Here is a 15,285-nt window from a genome sequence, read left to right as displayed (position 1 = left end):
GTAGGGACCACAAACAGCACCCTCATATGGGGATTACATCACTCTTGTGTAGTCCACACCTTCTACTCGCCTTCTCTTACACTAAAAGATGAAGCGCAAAAAATTAATTGCTCCAGTTTTAATATTTTGCATACTTATTACTTCCAACAGAGGTTTGTCCCATTCTAAAATGCTTCAAGAAGGGCTGTTTCCTTTTTAGCTATATTGAGAAGTAAGCAATTACTGTCTTGTTCAACATGGTACACCAAGAGTAACAAGAGGGCCATGGCGTTGTTCTTCCCTGCTCCAAATTAGATAAATGTTCCTTCTGACAATAGTGACTGGTGGCATTAAACCACCACATCAAACCATTGTCAAAAGCTAACAATGATATAATGTGAACGTGCAACATGCCTATGTGTGCTGCTGAAAAATTGCTGCTCTGCTCCTTCCTCACTCCTTCTGTTGATACACCACCAGGAAAAAGCCTGTTTGTGGCTTGTTGTGACATCCGAACTAAGGCTTGTGGTTTGTTTCCCCCCCCAAATCAACCATGAATGGTAAACAAAACAAACATTGGTTATCACTTGTAGTTTGGAGAGAAACAAACCAAAGCCCAGGTTTAGACATCATGACTCCAGTTTACTTCCTGGTGGTGCATAAGCAGGCGTGCAGGAAGAGCACAGAGAGAACTTTTGAGCTATGTACAAAAGCATGCTGCTCATCCATATTAAACCATAGTTTGTTTCTGACTATGGCTTTTAACTAACATTTAAAAATGAAAATCTGTTAAGAAAGCATTTGTAATATATCTAGATTACAATGAATCAGTTAGGATTGCCACAAAGTAATCTTTCCATTCTAAGCCAAATTACTCTGTTAAGGTTCTAAATGATATGTCACCCAATAATACTTGTGTTCCTGATTCAACACTTTATCACACAACAAATTCAGAAAATGCAATGCAAGGCAGGATGCTGCAAACATGGAGCTATTTGCCTTCTGTGAAGGCGTACGGCCCAATGTCCCTCATATGCCCTTTGGGAAGCATGTGTCGTACATGACCTTAAGTTCATAAAGAACCCTGTACAAACTGTTAGTGTTAATGAACAAGAATCCAATAGCAATTCTTTAAGTCCAAGGCTATAAAGTAAAACAAATAAATGTTTGTACTACATTTGACTATTCTCTTCATCAACTAAGTAAAACAACTTCTAATGCTAACATGGAAATGAAAGTAGCTGTGCAAGCACTATCAAATGACCAGAGCATTTCCAAAAAACCAGTTCATAACAGGAAACACATTACAGGAACTCCTTGTTTTGTTAACTATCCTAGTGCCATATGAAAATTCTGCAGAAAAGATAGAAGGCATCACCCTTGTCTATCCAAGCAGCATATTTGAACTTTAAAACTCCTGTTTAGCAGTGCAGCAACTTTTCAACAGCATTCTTGTTTCTACAATATGTAACTAAGCAAGGAATAGCTTCCTTCCATTATTCTATTGGTAAATACAGCAACTTAAGCTGCTGCAGTTTCTACATTAACATTAGCAAATCTGATAACACAGTATTTTTTTAGGTAAAAGGTAAAGGGACCCCTGACCATTAGGTCCAGTCATGACTGACTCTGGGGTTTCGGCACTCATCTCGCTTTATTGGTTGAGGGAGCCGAAGTACATCTTCTGGGTCATGTGGCCAGCATGACTAAGCCGCTTCTGGCGAACCAGAAACGCCGTTTACCTTCCCACCGGAGCGGTACCTATTTATCTACTTGCACTTTGACATGCTTTTGAACTGCTAGGTTGACAGGAGCAGGGACCGAGCAACGAAAGCTCACCCTGTCGCGGGGATTCGAACTGCCGACCTTCTGATCAGCAAGTCCTAGGCTCTGTGGTTTAACCCACAGCACCACCCGCATCCCTAGTATTTTTATACTTGAAGTATAAACTACAAGAAGGCAGTACTGATTACTTACTTATTTCTCTGTAAATCACCCTATCTATAAATCCTACTTCCTTGAAAACCTAAAAAGATATATACAGCAAGAAATTGATAGCAAACCATTAAAATAGAAGTACATAAGTTGTTAATGAAGAGTACACATCCTATCTGTCAAACTGCAAATGCTTGAGTGAATAAAAATGTTTTAACTGGAGTCTCAAACACAACAATGTAAGAGACAGCAGCACCTTTAAGGAGTGATCATGCCAGGGTCTGGAGCCTACTACAGAGAACACCCTTCTAGATAACCCCTCTTAGGCCTTTTTAAAAATTGGTGTTTCATAGGTTGCTTTTCAGTTCTCAGGGGTGGAAACATGGGGCAAGTTACCAGTTTTTGATAGCTGCCCAGCAATTTCACATTTGATTTCTTTCAGAACACATGGGTGGATGCCATTCAGACCTGACAATTTGTCAGTGTTTATTTTGTCTATTAGGCCAATAACTTCATCTCTTGTTCCTTCCTTCCTGCAAAAGTTCAGGCATTGGGATCTGCTCTACAGATGCAAAGAATTTAGCTTCTCTGCAAGCTTATGCTCCTTAAACACATCTTTGACTTGCTTGACATCCAAGGGTGCAACTGCTTCCCTAATAGTTTCCAATAGTTATTAATGGATTTAAAGAACTTCTTGGACTTAAGGCTTTTAGCAATATGTCCCTCCAATTCTTTTTTATCTTTTTAGTATTCTTTACTATATGCTTGCACATTTTTTGGCTTAAGTTAGTGTTGAATTTTATCCTCTTTATCTGTACAAGACTTCCATTTTTTGATGGATGCCTTCTTGCCAGTAATACTTTCTTTTCTTTGATTCTGCTTGTTAAGAGTGCCAGCATTTTCTTGGCCCTTATGCTTCCTTTCCTGATCTGCAGTATACACTCCAGCTGAGCATCTAACATTGCGTTTTTAAAGAGCTCCCAAGCATTTTTGAGTGATTTTGCCCACTTGACTTTGCCTTTCAGCTTCCTTTTTACAAATGTCCTCATTTTGGGGAAGTATCCTCTTTTAAAATCAAATGTGACTGTTCTGGGCTTTCTTTAAAATTGGCCATCTACATGTATGTTTAATTTAACAGAACTATGACCAGTGCTCCCAACTGACTTGCCAACACTTACACATCATACCTGGTCCTGGAAACCACTTAAGATTAAGTTCAGGGTTGATGCCCCTCTAGTCAGTTCCATGACCAACTGTTCTAGGACACAGCCATTTAGGGTATCCAGAAATTTCACCTTTCTGTCATGGAATATACATGACAGAAGTGGGGGAAATTTAAGTTACCCATTACAACATTTACTCTTTTCAATGCTTCATTTGGATTTGAATTTCATTCTTCATCTCAAGACCACTCTGAGCATTTTGATCATGGGGACATAGCATGTCCACCAGATTAAATTACTCTTAGGACCCACAACTTGTCCCAGAATATTCCCTAGTGGCTAACAATAGCTACTTGCCACAATGGCAAGTACCTATGTTGTTAAAGGCAGCATGCCTCTGCATACCAATTGCTGGGAATCACAGGAGAGAAGAATGCTGTTGCACTCAAGTCCTGCTTTCAGGCTTCTCATAGGCATACACCTGGCCACTGAATGAACAGGATGGAATTGTCAGCAAGGCAAGTGAGGAATTTGTTGGACCTTTTATTATTGGCATATTTTGAGTTCCAATATATATCAGGGAAGTTGAAGTCTCCCATAACTATTCTCTCTCTCCTTCTTGAATGATTGGTAAACTGCTCTAGTATCATCCAAGTCTTCAGTCTGGCTTGGAAGAAGAAGAAGAAGAAGAAGAAGAAGAAGAAGAAGAAGAAGAAGAAGAAGAAGAAGAAGAATAGTAGTAGTAGTTTGGATTTGATATCCCGCTTTATCACTACCCGAAGGAGTCTCAAAGCGGCTAACATTCTCCTTTCCCTTCCTCCCCCACAACAAACACTCTGTGAGGTGAGTGGGGCTGAGAGACTTCAGAGAAGTGTGACTGGCCTAAGGTCACCCAGCAGCTGCATGTGGAGGAGCGGAGACGCGAACCCGGTTCCCCAGATTACGAGTCCACTGCTCTTAACCACTACACCACACTGGCTACACGTCCATATATTTTTACCCATAGACTCTCAATCTGCCTTCCATGTTCCAAGTCACGGATCTTTTTACAAGTATACACATTATTTACATATAATGGTACTCCACCTCCCTTCCGGTTTGATATATTATTTTAGAGCAGGTTGCACCCCTCAATTTCGACATTCCAGTCAAGAGTTTCATCCCACCAGGTTTCTGAAATGCTATTAGATCATATTTGCCATTCTGTATTAAGAGATCAAATTGGGCTTGCTTGTTTGCCATACTCTGTCCATTGGTATAAAATATTTACAAGCATTCCCAAGATTGAACATATTTAGTATTTAAACCACACTAAGTGCACTTTAATTATTTGCTTGCTTAATCAAATATTAAAATTACAGAAGTATACACATTATAGCCAGGTTTAGAAGCCATGCATTACTATCTAGTAACAAGCTGTGAAGTCCAGTCCTGCCATGATACACATATTGTATAATGATGTAACTTGAGTTTTATGTATACTTAATTCCTCCACCACAACCACTTTCAACATGAAATTTGCTCTACAGGTTTTTTCTTCTCCTTTCATATTTTTAACTGCCCCAGGTTTACATGTGGTATTCAACTAGGTTTTACTCAGAAGAGACCCAATGAAATTAATGGACCTAACTTAGTTATGTATAATAATTTCAGTGGATCTTTTCCAAGTAAAACTCAGTTGAATACTACCCTATGTTTTATATCAGTTTAGTTACAAAATAGTTACATTGCTGTTTCCTGGTAGAACCACAAAATACAGGGAACGAGCAGAATTTGGCTAATAAAATTATTTGAATTTTCTACGACTATTTATTCACAAAAATGAAGAACTACTAGTTTTTCATGAAAGTGTTCATGTGGAATCTTAAAAGGCTAAACTCATTTGCAATCTACTCAAAACAAGCCAGGATATGAACCCAGAGAATGCCTTATATCCTAGCTTGCTTTGAAGCTATTAACCAGAATTTCTGAATTTGCACACAATTGAATGTTATGGATAAGAGTTAAATGCTAGGTGTTCGCATAAAGGAAGGGGAGAAATGGCTGCAAAGAGGCTGCATGGTAGGCAACTCATGGCTTAGTAAACTCAAATTATTGGCTTTCTGTTATATGCAAATGCAACGATTTATGTAATGCATTCCAAGACAGCAATGTTATGCATAACTATCTGGGAGTAAGCGCCACTGAACCCCATGGTACTTCCTTTGAGTAAAACAGCATTGATTCAAACACACTGAACATTTGTTTAACAAAGTTTGAGTCAGCCAAATACCACCTTTTGATTTTAATCATAAATGAAAATATTATGAAAACATTTTACTATTTAAAGTGCTAGGCCAAAACAGGAAGCACATCAAAGAAAAAGAGTATCCGGGTTCTACTTGATTATTTTCTTCGCTGTCCCCTACCCTATTTCCATTTCTTTATTTTTGGTATGTACTAATTTGAATTGCAAGTTGACTACTTTGAATGTGAAAACTGAGTAACCTGGTTTACATGACATGCTAAACCATTGTTTAGCATGACATGCACAAGCAGAAAGAAGCTGCAGCAATACTTGGGCTCAGGTGCTCTCTCTCTACTTCTCTGGCATAGCCAAGAAGCATCTGAATATTCCACTTTTCATTACCTACAGCTTGCCATGTGGTCCAAACCTAGATTTGTATTTAATCTTAAATTATGGTGAAACTGAACAAAGCAATTTCAGAAATAATGATCTGAAGTTGGCTTGTTTTAAACCAGGGGTGCAAGGATCCCTGGCCTATGGGCTGGATGCAGAACATAGTGTTCAACAGGGAGCACCCAGAGGGAAAAGGCTTTTGATATTGTCTGATGTTGCTGTGCAACTACAGCACCTTCCGCTGCAAAAAGATCTGGAGCAAGAAAATCAGAGCAGAGAAGAAAGTGTGTTCTCTCTGTGTGTGATAATGGTGTGTGGTTGTATGTGACACATGAATTTTTGAGTCTGACCCTGTCCCTTACTGGAATGTAGCCTACTACTTTGCAACAGGATGTTTGCCCCATTTCAAAAACGTTCCCCATTTTAAACTAACCACAATGATAAAGCAAACTCTAATTACCAAAAAAGCAAAATATTCTGTACTCCCAGCTGTGTGGGAGAAGGGAGGCAGCACATGAACCTGAATCTCTGTTGGACTGGATCCTCCATGAAGCGGTGCCGCCCACCCCTAACTCAAGACAGCCGCTCCAGGAGGATACCATGGTTGATGGTATCAAAAGCTGCTGAGAGGTCAAGGAGAATTAACAAGGACAGATTTTCCCATCTCTCTCCTGACAAAGGTCATCATACAGGGCGACCAAAGTAGTTTCAGTGCCAAAACAGGGCCTAAACAATGATTGAAATAGATCTAGAAAATCTGTTTCCTTCAAGAGCACCTGGATGTGGTCCACAACCACCTGTTCAAGTACCTTACCCAATAAGGGTAGATTAGCAACCAGCTGGTGGTTACTTTCTGAAACCAAGAAGGGTTTCCTGAGGAGTGGTTTTGGCACTGCGTCCTTTAAGCAGGCAGGGAACACCCCTTCTCGCATTAATCTCCTTCCTGGCGCAGTCAGCTGTCCCTTCCCTGCAAGTTATTATCAGCTAAGAGGAGAAAGGGTCCAGAGTGCAAATAGTCGCTGTGACTGATCCAAGCCTTATTAACTGAATCTCATCCAAAACAGTGCTCTGGACATCCCTTGAGATTCATCTGCTGTAACAGCAGAGATAAGATCCAGGTGGATTGAAGCGATTTTATTCTCAAAATGCTTTGCAAGCAAGTCACAGCGAGCTACCATTGGTTCTACCACCTCCTTCAAGCCAGACTGTAAGAGGCCCCGCCCCACACAGTCCAGAAAAGCTCTGCTGGATGGCAAGAAGAGAATGCAATGAAGGCAGCTAAGTATGCCTTCACTGCTACTAGGTAGACTAGGTGATGAACCCTCAGAAGTGTTTGAATGCATTCCACAACTCCTGCTTGTTTCCTCGCCTGGGAGGGGGCTTGACTGTGACACAGCCAGTGATTGCAAAAAGGTTACTAACCTAATGAGAGAATCAAGCTTCACCCTCCATTCCCTCTACTTTGTTTTTAAGCTGTAATTCCTGTTTACTGCAACAGATTAGCATAAATAAGTAAACCTTTCCTCCTACAGAGAGATTGGCTCTGTTTCCTGAATTTCCATACCTTTTTGAATTTGATCTAATCATCACAAACAGAAGCAAAACTTAAAAGCCTCCCTGAGCCTAGTCATTATCACCTCAATCACTTTCCAGAGCAAGGAAGACTAGTCACCATAATTAAGCTGGAGAGTAGATTTGCTGGAGCCTGTTATGTTCAACTACCTTTCTCGACAAGAAAACTTCTGGAAATCCATACAGCTAATAAGATGACATACTTTCAGTTTTGTTTTCTGGCAATAATAATATAAACACACAAAATCAGATACAACCAATTTAGGGTAGTGGAAAGGTTTCTGAAAACCCTCTTCACAACTTATAGGGCAGAAGGCACAGAAATGAGAAAATACCAGAGTAACTCATTTTATTGCCTGAAGATGGAACTTTCAAGTTCATGCTAGGTCCTCAGACAGTGTGCGGCTCAAACAAGGAGCCCTGTAAGATAGGCACCAATTCCCTGCTTTCTGTACCACCAGAACATGTCTTCTGTATCTATAGCACTGTACCTATCTTCTCTAGCTACTACAGGAACTACTGTCTTTTCTGACACTTTTCCTTGGAAGGAGCAATTATGCTAAATTCCTCAATTTCTGCATTTTCTGTTAGTAGTTCTCAACACTCACCTGGGGAACTTTGTTAGCTGTGGGAATCTATTGGTTTAATGGCTGAGAGTTTCAATTGCAAAAGAGAAAAGGAAAATGGAAGGCAGAGGAAGAGGGAGAATTGGCTCATACAAGTGACTACCAGTTTATACTGAGCATTCTGTAGCAAGAGGGTATTAGGATTGCGGAGTGATTGTCACAGGTTTGACAACAGTAATGTACCATGGAAAGTTTTGCAAAGTGGGAAAACTGCTTAATTTTTTCTGCAGAAAATGTCCCATTAAAATTTTGTTTCATAAAAGTAGTAATAATTAGTGGATACAAATACGATTACAAGCTGCAAGCTTGGCAGTTTCAGAGTTGTAATTAATGTTTCTCAGGAAATGTTAAATAATGTACTTCTATATATTTTCCTGATTTGTCATTGAGGATAAAATAAAACTGCAAATACACATGAATGTTACCTGATTGTCTGTGCAGGTCAAGTAAAAAAATGAAGCTAAAATTCTTATTTCATCTCAGACTGCATAATGTAAAAGAAGTTCGTGCAACAGTATTTACATTTTTGCAAGTACTTAAAAATAATTTACATATAAAGCTTTGAATGTGTTGGAATAGAACATTTAACAGTGCAATCCTAAACATTTCGATTCAGAAGTAAGTCACAAATTCACAGGCAATATTTCACTGCTTAGATTAGCCTTCTCTAACCCAATGCCCTTCAGGTGTTTGGGACTACAACTCCAATCAGCCCCAACAAGCACTGTAAGCATTCTAGTCCAAAACGTCTGGAAGTTGAAGGCTGGTTTCATACTCCATGGCATGAGCCATATTATACTGACTACTAGCATCCAAGGGCTAAACAAGTCAATAATTTCTCTTCAGTAAATGCATATATAGATAAACTTCCCAGAATCTTGAAAACACCAACTTAAGTTATCAAATATTGCAAACACTGAACAACCATGAGGTTTCACATGATAGACAGTCATACTAAGCCACATCCTCCATTCTATTTTCATAAAATTTGCAGTAAGTGTCCTCTAAAATCACTTGGATGAAATCACCCACTCCAGCACCAAAATCTCCAAAATTGGAAACTGGAAACTAGGAAGTAAGTACGCTATTTGTTGGGTTCAAATACAGCTTCTTTACCAGAGTGGCTGGGGTAGAAATAATAAATTATTATTATTATACCACTGCCTCCTTAAGAACTGTGGGAACTAATCTTTCAGAGTTGTCCACATGACCAACCCAGTTCTAGCTGATCTGAACTGTCAGGATGGGAAAGACCCTATAGAACACATATGTCTCAGCCTTCCAAGCAACTTGTCCACATACTCATGCAATACAAGCTTAAAAGGATCCATAACAACCTGACTAAACAATGTCCAAGCCCCATTCCTCTCAGAAGCCAGTGCGGATACAAGCAATTTTATCTGAAAAATGTCTAGTCATTTGGTCACAGCAAGCTTTTTGAGTGTTCCACTATCTGATCTCCTGATCCTATATGAAGATGGCTATTACCCTTCTCCTGTACTTAAAAATGCAGTGTACATACTAATAGGCTGTTACAGGGAAACAGCAGCAACTGTCAAACGGTCTTAAAGCACCAAACCAGATGTGAGTTTACAGTACCACAAATGATCAGTTATAAATAAGTTATCCTGTAATGGGGCAAGGAACTTAAACTAAAAAGCAAAGTACCTCTCTATACAAACATGAACCCACTTTTAGAAGTCTCAGTGCTTAACAGTGCCTTACTACTTTCAGCCTATAAAACTAGAAGAATTATGAATTAAAATACCTCTTCCAATGGAACAATAATTGCATGTTCATTGTATATGTTCATTATAATCAATCAAAATGTTTATTCGGCTTTACGCCCATCATGAAACTATGTTCATTATATCTGCACTGCAAATAAGCCCACAAAAGTTACTAGCCTACAAAAATATTTGCTAGTCTGCTGGAGCTGGCAGAGTAAGACTAGAGAGCTTTAACCCTTATCCAGTATGTCCAGAAGAATGCAACCTAAATAGTGTAGAATCTGGAAACCAAGAGCTATCAGCAATGGTGGAAAGAGAGGGGTATACTCAGGACCGAGAAGAGAAGATCAAAAAGTAACATTATAACTGCCTTCAATTATCTAAAGGGTTGCAATGTGGAAGATGGAGCAGACTTGTTCACTGTTACTCCAGAAGGCAGGACTAGACACAGTAAGTGGAAATTGCAAGGAAGCAAATTTTGATTAAACATGCAGAGAAACCTCCTAACAGCAAGAGATGTTCAACATTAGACTAGCCTGTCTTGGCAAGCTCTTCTTTGCTCGATGGCTGGATGGTTTTCTCTCTCAGGGATGCTTTTGAGCAGTGGGCTAGACTTAGCAATGAACATATCAACCTATTTTCTTTTTGTGCCAGTACTGATGTGCTCAAGTCAGGGCTTTCTATGCAGTTTTTTTAAAGGTCCCTTTCCAATTTATAAACTGTATTATAGAATTTGGTATTTGGATTTTGCCTTAACTAGTTTATATACACACGACACCTATACACTGTAAGCAAACAGCAAAAATCAACCAAGTCACAAAATCTACGTGCATTGGGATTTGCTGCCCATTAAATCCACATCACAGTCTGGCATATTTCCTTCATTGTATTAGGAATGATGTATTGGTTGGGCTGATAGCGGGTTACCTACGTAAAAACAAGAATCACTAAAAACAAAACTAAAAGCTATAATTAAAAAACAATTAAACATTAATAGAAGTAAAACTATATACACATATAAAATCTGTTTAAAACATACAAATAATTACAATAAAAACAGCACAGCACCAGCCCTTTCATCAAAAGCAGTCAGTTCCCAAAAACTTGTTGGAACAAGAATGTCTTTACCTGCCAGCAGAAGGACAAGGAGAAAGCCAGTGTAGTTTCTCCAGGGAGGAAGTTTCAGAGTAATGCATATATATCTCAAAGACATATAATTGTCCAAAGTATCAGACCTGACATATTTTATTATGAAAAGTAATTAACAGAATAATTGCAGTCAGTTCTGCAAATTTTGGGATTATTTATATTAGCCCTGTTACCTTCTACCCTCACTGACAAATCAAGTGTCAGAGTGAGTGAAAAATCATATACATTGTATGTGTGTCCCTATATACATTTCAGGCAAAGTCACTGGGATAACAGTTAATTATAACTTTGAAACCATTTTATAGAATAGAATTGTAGAGTTGGAAGGGGCCCCAAAAGTCATCTAGTCCAACTCCCTGCAATGCAGGAATGTTCTATCATTGTTCCATCACTAATGAGTTTCAAAAACAAGAGGGACCTGCAGCACAATGTTGCAGTATATTCCGAGAACCCAGAATAGGAGCCTTTAAATGCTTTTCAGGCCTTGCGGCAAAATGAATTTCAGGAGTTTCTGTCCCTGCTGGCCTTCTACAGCTGTGTTACATAGCACTAGAGAGTTGCCAGTGTCAAACTCAATAATCTCTTAGCTATGAAGTGGAGGAGGGCACTCAGCTGAGGAGGTGGGGTGCTGAATAGGTCAATTCCCTCTCCTCCTCTGCCCTTCATTTGCTTTTTGCTTTCTTTTACAACTGACAGGAAATATTGTATTCTAGTGATTAGATGAGCTTTTCTCAACCTTAGGTCCCCTCATGTTGTTGGACTACAACTCCCATCATTTCTAGCTAGCAGGGTCAGTAGTCAGGGATGCTGGGAGTTGTAGTCCAAAAACAACTGCGGACCCAAGGTTGAGAAAGGCTGTGTTGGACTAGGACTTGGAAAAGCAGAGCTCAAAACCACACTCAACCATGAAGCTCACCTTAGGCCAGCCACTCTCTCTAAGCCTAACTGACTTTACAGTGTTGTTGTGAGGATAAATGGACTGGGAGAGAACCATGTATTGCAGCTTGAGCTCCTTGGAGGAAAGGTGAGCTCTAAATATTATAATTGATTAAGTAAAATGGAAATTCCATATCTTAAACTGTTCTCAGACATTGACTTGACTGATAGATTCACAGTCTACCAATTTATTTATTTAGATCCTCCCCCACCCATCTCTTTGTAAGCTAAACTCTTACCAATGTTCTGTAAATTCCCAGGTTCTTGTTAGCAGTTTTACTTTTCTTTTCATTAATAAATTTATAAAATTCTGTATATCTAGGGCACTCCTCAAGGAAGCAGAAAAAACTAGCTTATTGTGGGGTGGCTCCATTTTGTTTTGAAACTAATAAGCACTCAACCACTTGGTGTACCCTAGAGTTTAGAGCAGAGTTTCTGTTTTTAGAAATGTTTCTAGGGAAAATATAGTGAAGGTAGATTTCATCTATAAGAAACAAATATTTTCACTCAACATCATGGCCACAACACCTCATACAGAATGCTTTTCTATGGAGTCAGTTCCCACGTTCTGTTACAAAGTAGTATTCATGATCTACTTTTAAATAGGCCTTTAGTCTCATCAAAATTAGAAACATTCATTTGCCAGTGTTTTTCCCTTGAAATTGACACCAGCTAAACCTGGATTCAGTTAAACCTTTATTTGTTAAACCTAATAATTAAGTTATTAGCATTATCTGTTCCTGACACCAAGAAGGTAACTGTTCCTGACACCAAGAAGGTATGTAGGTTTTCAGTAATGGCAGTATATTCTTCTCCAGCAATGATCAACAATTGCCACATATTTCACACTCTTAAAAAAAAACCCAGTCACCACCACCACCCAACTGTAAAATACAGGAACAGAAAATACAGGCAATAAGTATGAGGAAACAATAGGTTATATATTCTGACTTTTATATCATAAAAGGACTATATCATGGATATAATGAACGTACAGATATCTGTAGAACTGCCACCCCAAATATACTACCAATATCTGTAACAGATACTTCTTTCAAAAGATGTCATTTGAAATACATTCAGCCATATATAAACATTTATAAAGCCATAATCAACATTTCAGTTGATTCTGAAACAGTTGGTCACATTACTTGTCTCAAAATGCCCCAATATATCTAAGGTTGAAATCCTGTGCACACTTACTACGGTGTACACCACAATGAATTCAGGTGAACTTCCTCTTGAGTAAGCATGTAAGGATTCTGTCACTTCTGCTGCAAATCCATACATGTCTACTCAGAAGTAAGTCCCAAAAGGTAAATGGCAGACAGCAACTACAATTGGGTACTAATTCACAAAATTCCTAAGCAGCAATTCACTGGGACTCTGAGCTTTCAGAGAAAAGCAAATCCAATTTAAGGAAATCAAAGCTGAATGAGCATTCTTAGAAACTTTAAATGGACAAAAATTTAGTGACACTTTTAAGATAGCAGATATTCCAAGGCAACATCTAATTATTTTATTAGTAACCTATCCATGCTATTTAAATCATTACATGAAGCTACTAGCTTGCTGTTCTTCTGAATCATGAAGTGCAGAAGAGGCAGAGAAAAAGAGCACAAGCTGTATGTTCTTGTATACAGTTTCATTCCTGGAAAGCACAGGTACACTAACACAGTGTCTCTGAAAGAAAGCACGTATAGAGGATATTTTTTTAAAACCCAAAGCAGGTGTGCTCTGTAGTTAGGTGATTATGTTGATTCTACTACATACTGTTAAAAACCTCTAACCGCTTAACTCAAAAGTCATGTAATAAGCACATAAAAAATCAATGTCCAGACAGTGACTTGAGGTTCCTATCATTACTTCATCTCTTTGGTTCCTTTGCTAAGAAGTTTTATATATAATGGATTGGTAAGACCGCCTTGTTAAGTCATAAATAAAGACCTCGTCTTGCTTTTTTTTAATAAAAAAAACATAAACAAGACTTTTTAAAAAAGCAGCACTACAATGGAGTAGTTTCGGATTCCACAAGACACTGAAGATTCACCAGCGGCATTTAGTAGAAGAGTCAAGGGAAGGAGGATCCCGAGTAAACTTCCACTGAGCGAAGAAGCCTCAGTTTCTAGGGTTTTGTCAGCGAGAGTGAAGAAGAGGAAAAGTAAACAACCTCACCCAGAAGCCTGGCCCCGTCCCGCCGCCGCCGCCTCGAGAGACGCCCCTCGGGGACAGGAGGGCACATTTTAAGCCGCCCCCCCCCCGCACAGTCACCCTCCTCTCGGGGCAAAGCAACAGGTGCCCTGGTCTTCCTTCCCACCCAGGGAGAGAGAGAGCCGGGGAAGGCTGGCACCCTCAGCACAGGAGCCACACAAGGGCACTGGCCTGGGATAAGCCCCCGCCACACAAGCCAGTCGTCCCCTCATGCCGGCCTCGCTCGCTCGCCCCCCCCCCCCGCTGGCACTGGCCCCGGAGCGGCCCGTGAGGTAAAAGCCGAGGCCGCCGCACTTCGCAGCGCCCCCCGTATCCCAACCCGTCGCCACGACAGGCCCGAACCCTGCCCCGAAGGTGGCGCAAGAGCCGGGAAGGAGAAGAGGCAGAGGCGCCGCCGCCAACGCCGGGCTCCGGGTCGCCGTCCGGGTCCCCTCTTCTCCCTCCCCGCGCTTCTTTTCCATTGTGCGTGACACGGTCCGGCCCCTGAGGAAAGGAGAGCGGTGAGGGGGGGGGGGAGGGAAGGGAAGCCAAAAAAAACCCCCCACAGATCCTCACCCAGAAACTCTCCACAAAGTACGCCATGACCATCTCGCTGACTCGGCCCGGCCCCGTCCGACACAGCCACCGGGAATTGCGGGTGGGGAGAAAGAGGGAACCGCCGCCGCGCGCCGCCCTTCCCTTCAACGGCACAACAACTCCTCCTCCTCGTCGTCGTCGTCCTGCTCTAACTCTGTCCCCTCTGCTTCGCCCTCTCTCCACAGGGGCGAGCTCAGCCAGCCAGCTCCAAGGGGCGCATGCGCCAGGTTGCCGGCCAAGGCGCGCGCACCGCGGCTCGGCACAACACGGGCGGCGCAGGAACGGCCGACTTCCCTGGAGAAGGGAGTGAGCAGGCGCGGAGAGGCGGATGTGCAGGATTCGAGAGGGGCGGGGCGGTGCGGAGGAGCGAGCGAGCGAGGGAGGGAGGCCCAGCTTATGGGGCAGCGGCCGGCGCCGAGGCTCGGAGGGTGGGCGGGCGAGTCGAGGAATGCTGTGGGTCTGAGGGGTGGGGGGCGTGTAGAAGGGGGTATCCCCCCTCCCACTGCACCCAGGGATATCTTAATATAATCAGTGGCGTAGCGTGGGTTGTCAGCACCCGGGGCAAGGCAAGTAATTTGCACCCCCTAACCCGTGGATTTGCGCCCCCAAACCCTAACCCCCAGATGTTGCGCCCGGCACCCCTTGCACACCCCACGCTACGCCACTGATTATAATGCGCCCTGGGGAGCCTTCCGGATGGAAAGGCATCAACAAAGCAGGTTTTAAGAAGGCGACTTTTTCCAACAGGTGTGGAGGGAAGCCGCGGGGGGGGGGGGAATAAAACAACA

At 41.4% G+C, this 15,285-nt stretch overlaps 1 protein-coding gene across 1 annotated transcript in view; it reads right to left on the bottom strand.

Moving 5' to 3' along the window:
• The window catches only part of FCHO2 (FCH and mu domain containing endocytic adaptor 2), a 64,157-nt gene extending 49,388 nt beyond the window's left edge, over positions 1–14,769 (bottom strand). The window contains exon 1 of the mRNA XM_081929360.1: positions 14,477–14,769. Coding sequence (XP_081785486.1) covers positions 14,477–14,509 — 33 coding nt within the window. The 5' untranslated portion in view covers positions 14,510–14,769. The remainder of the gene's footprint in view (positions 1–14,476) is intronic.
• Between the last annotated feature and the right edge of the window lie 516 nt (positions 14,770–15,285).

This window comes from Podarcis melisellensis, assembly GCF_964234715.1.
Source record: "Podarcis melisellensis genome assembly, chromosome: 11".
NCBI lineage: Eukaryota > Metazoa > Chordata > Lepidosauria > Squamata > Lacertidae > Podarcis > Podarcis melisellensis.
This window is presented reverse-complemented; position numbering and strand designations above follow the sequence as displayed.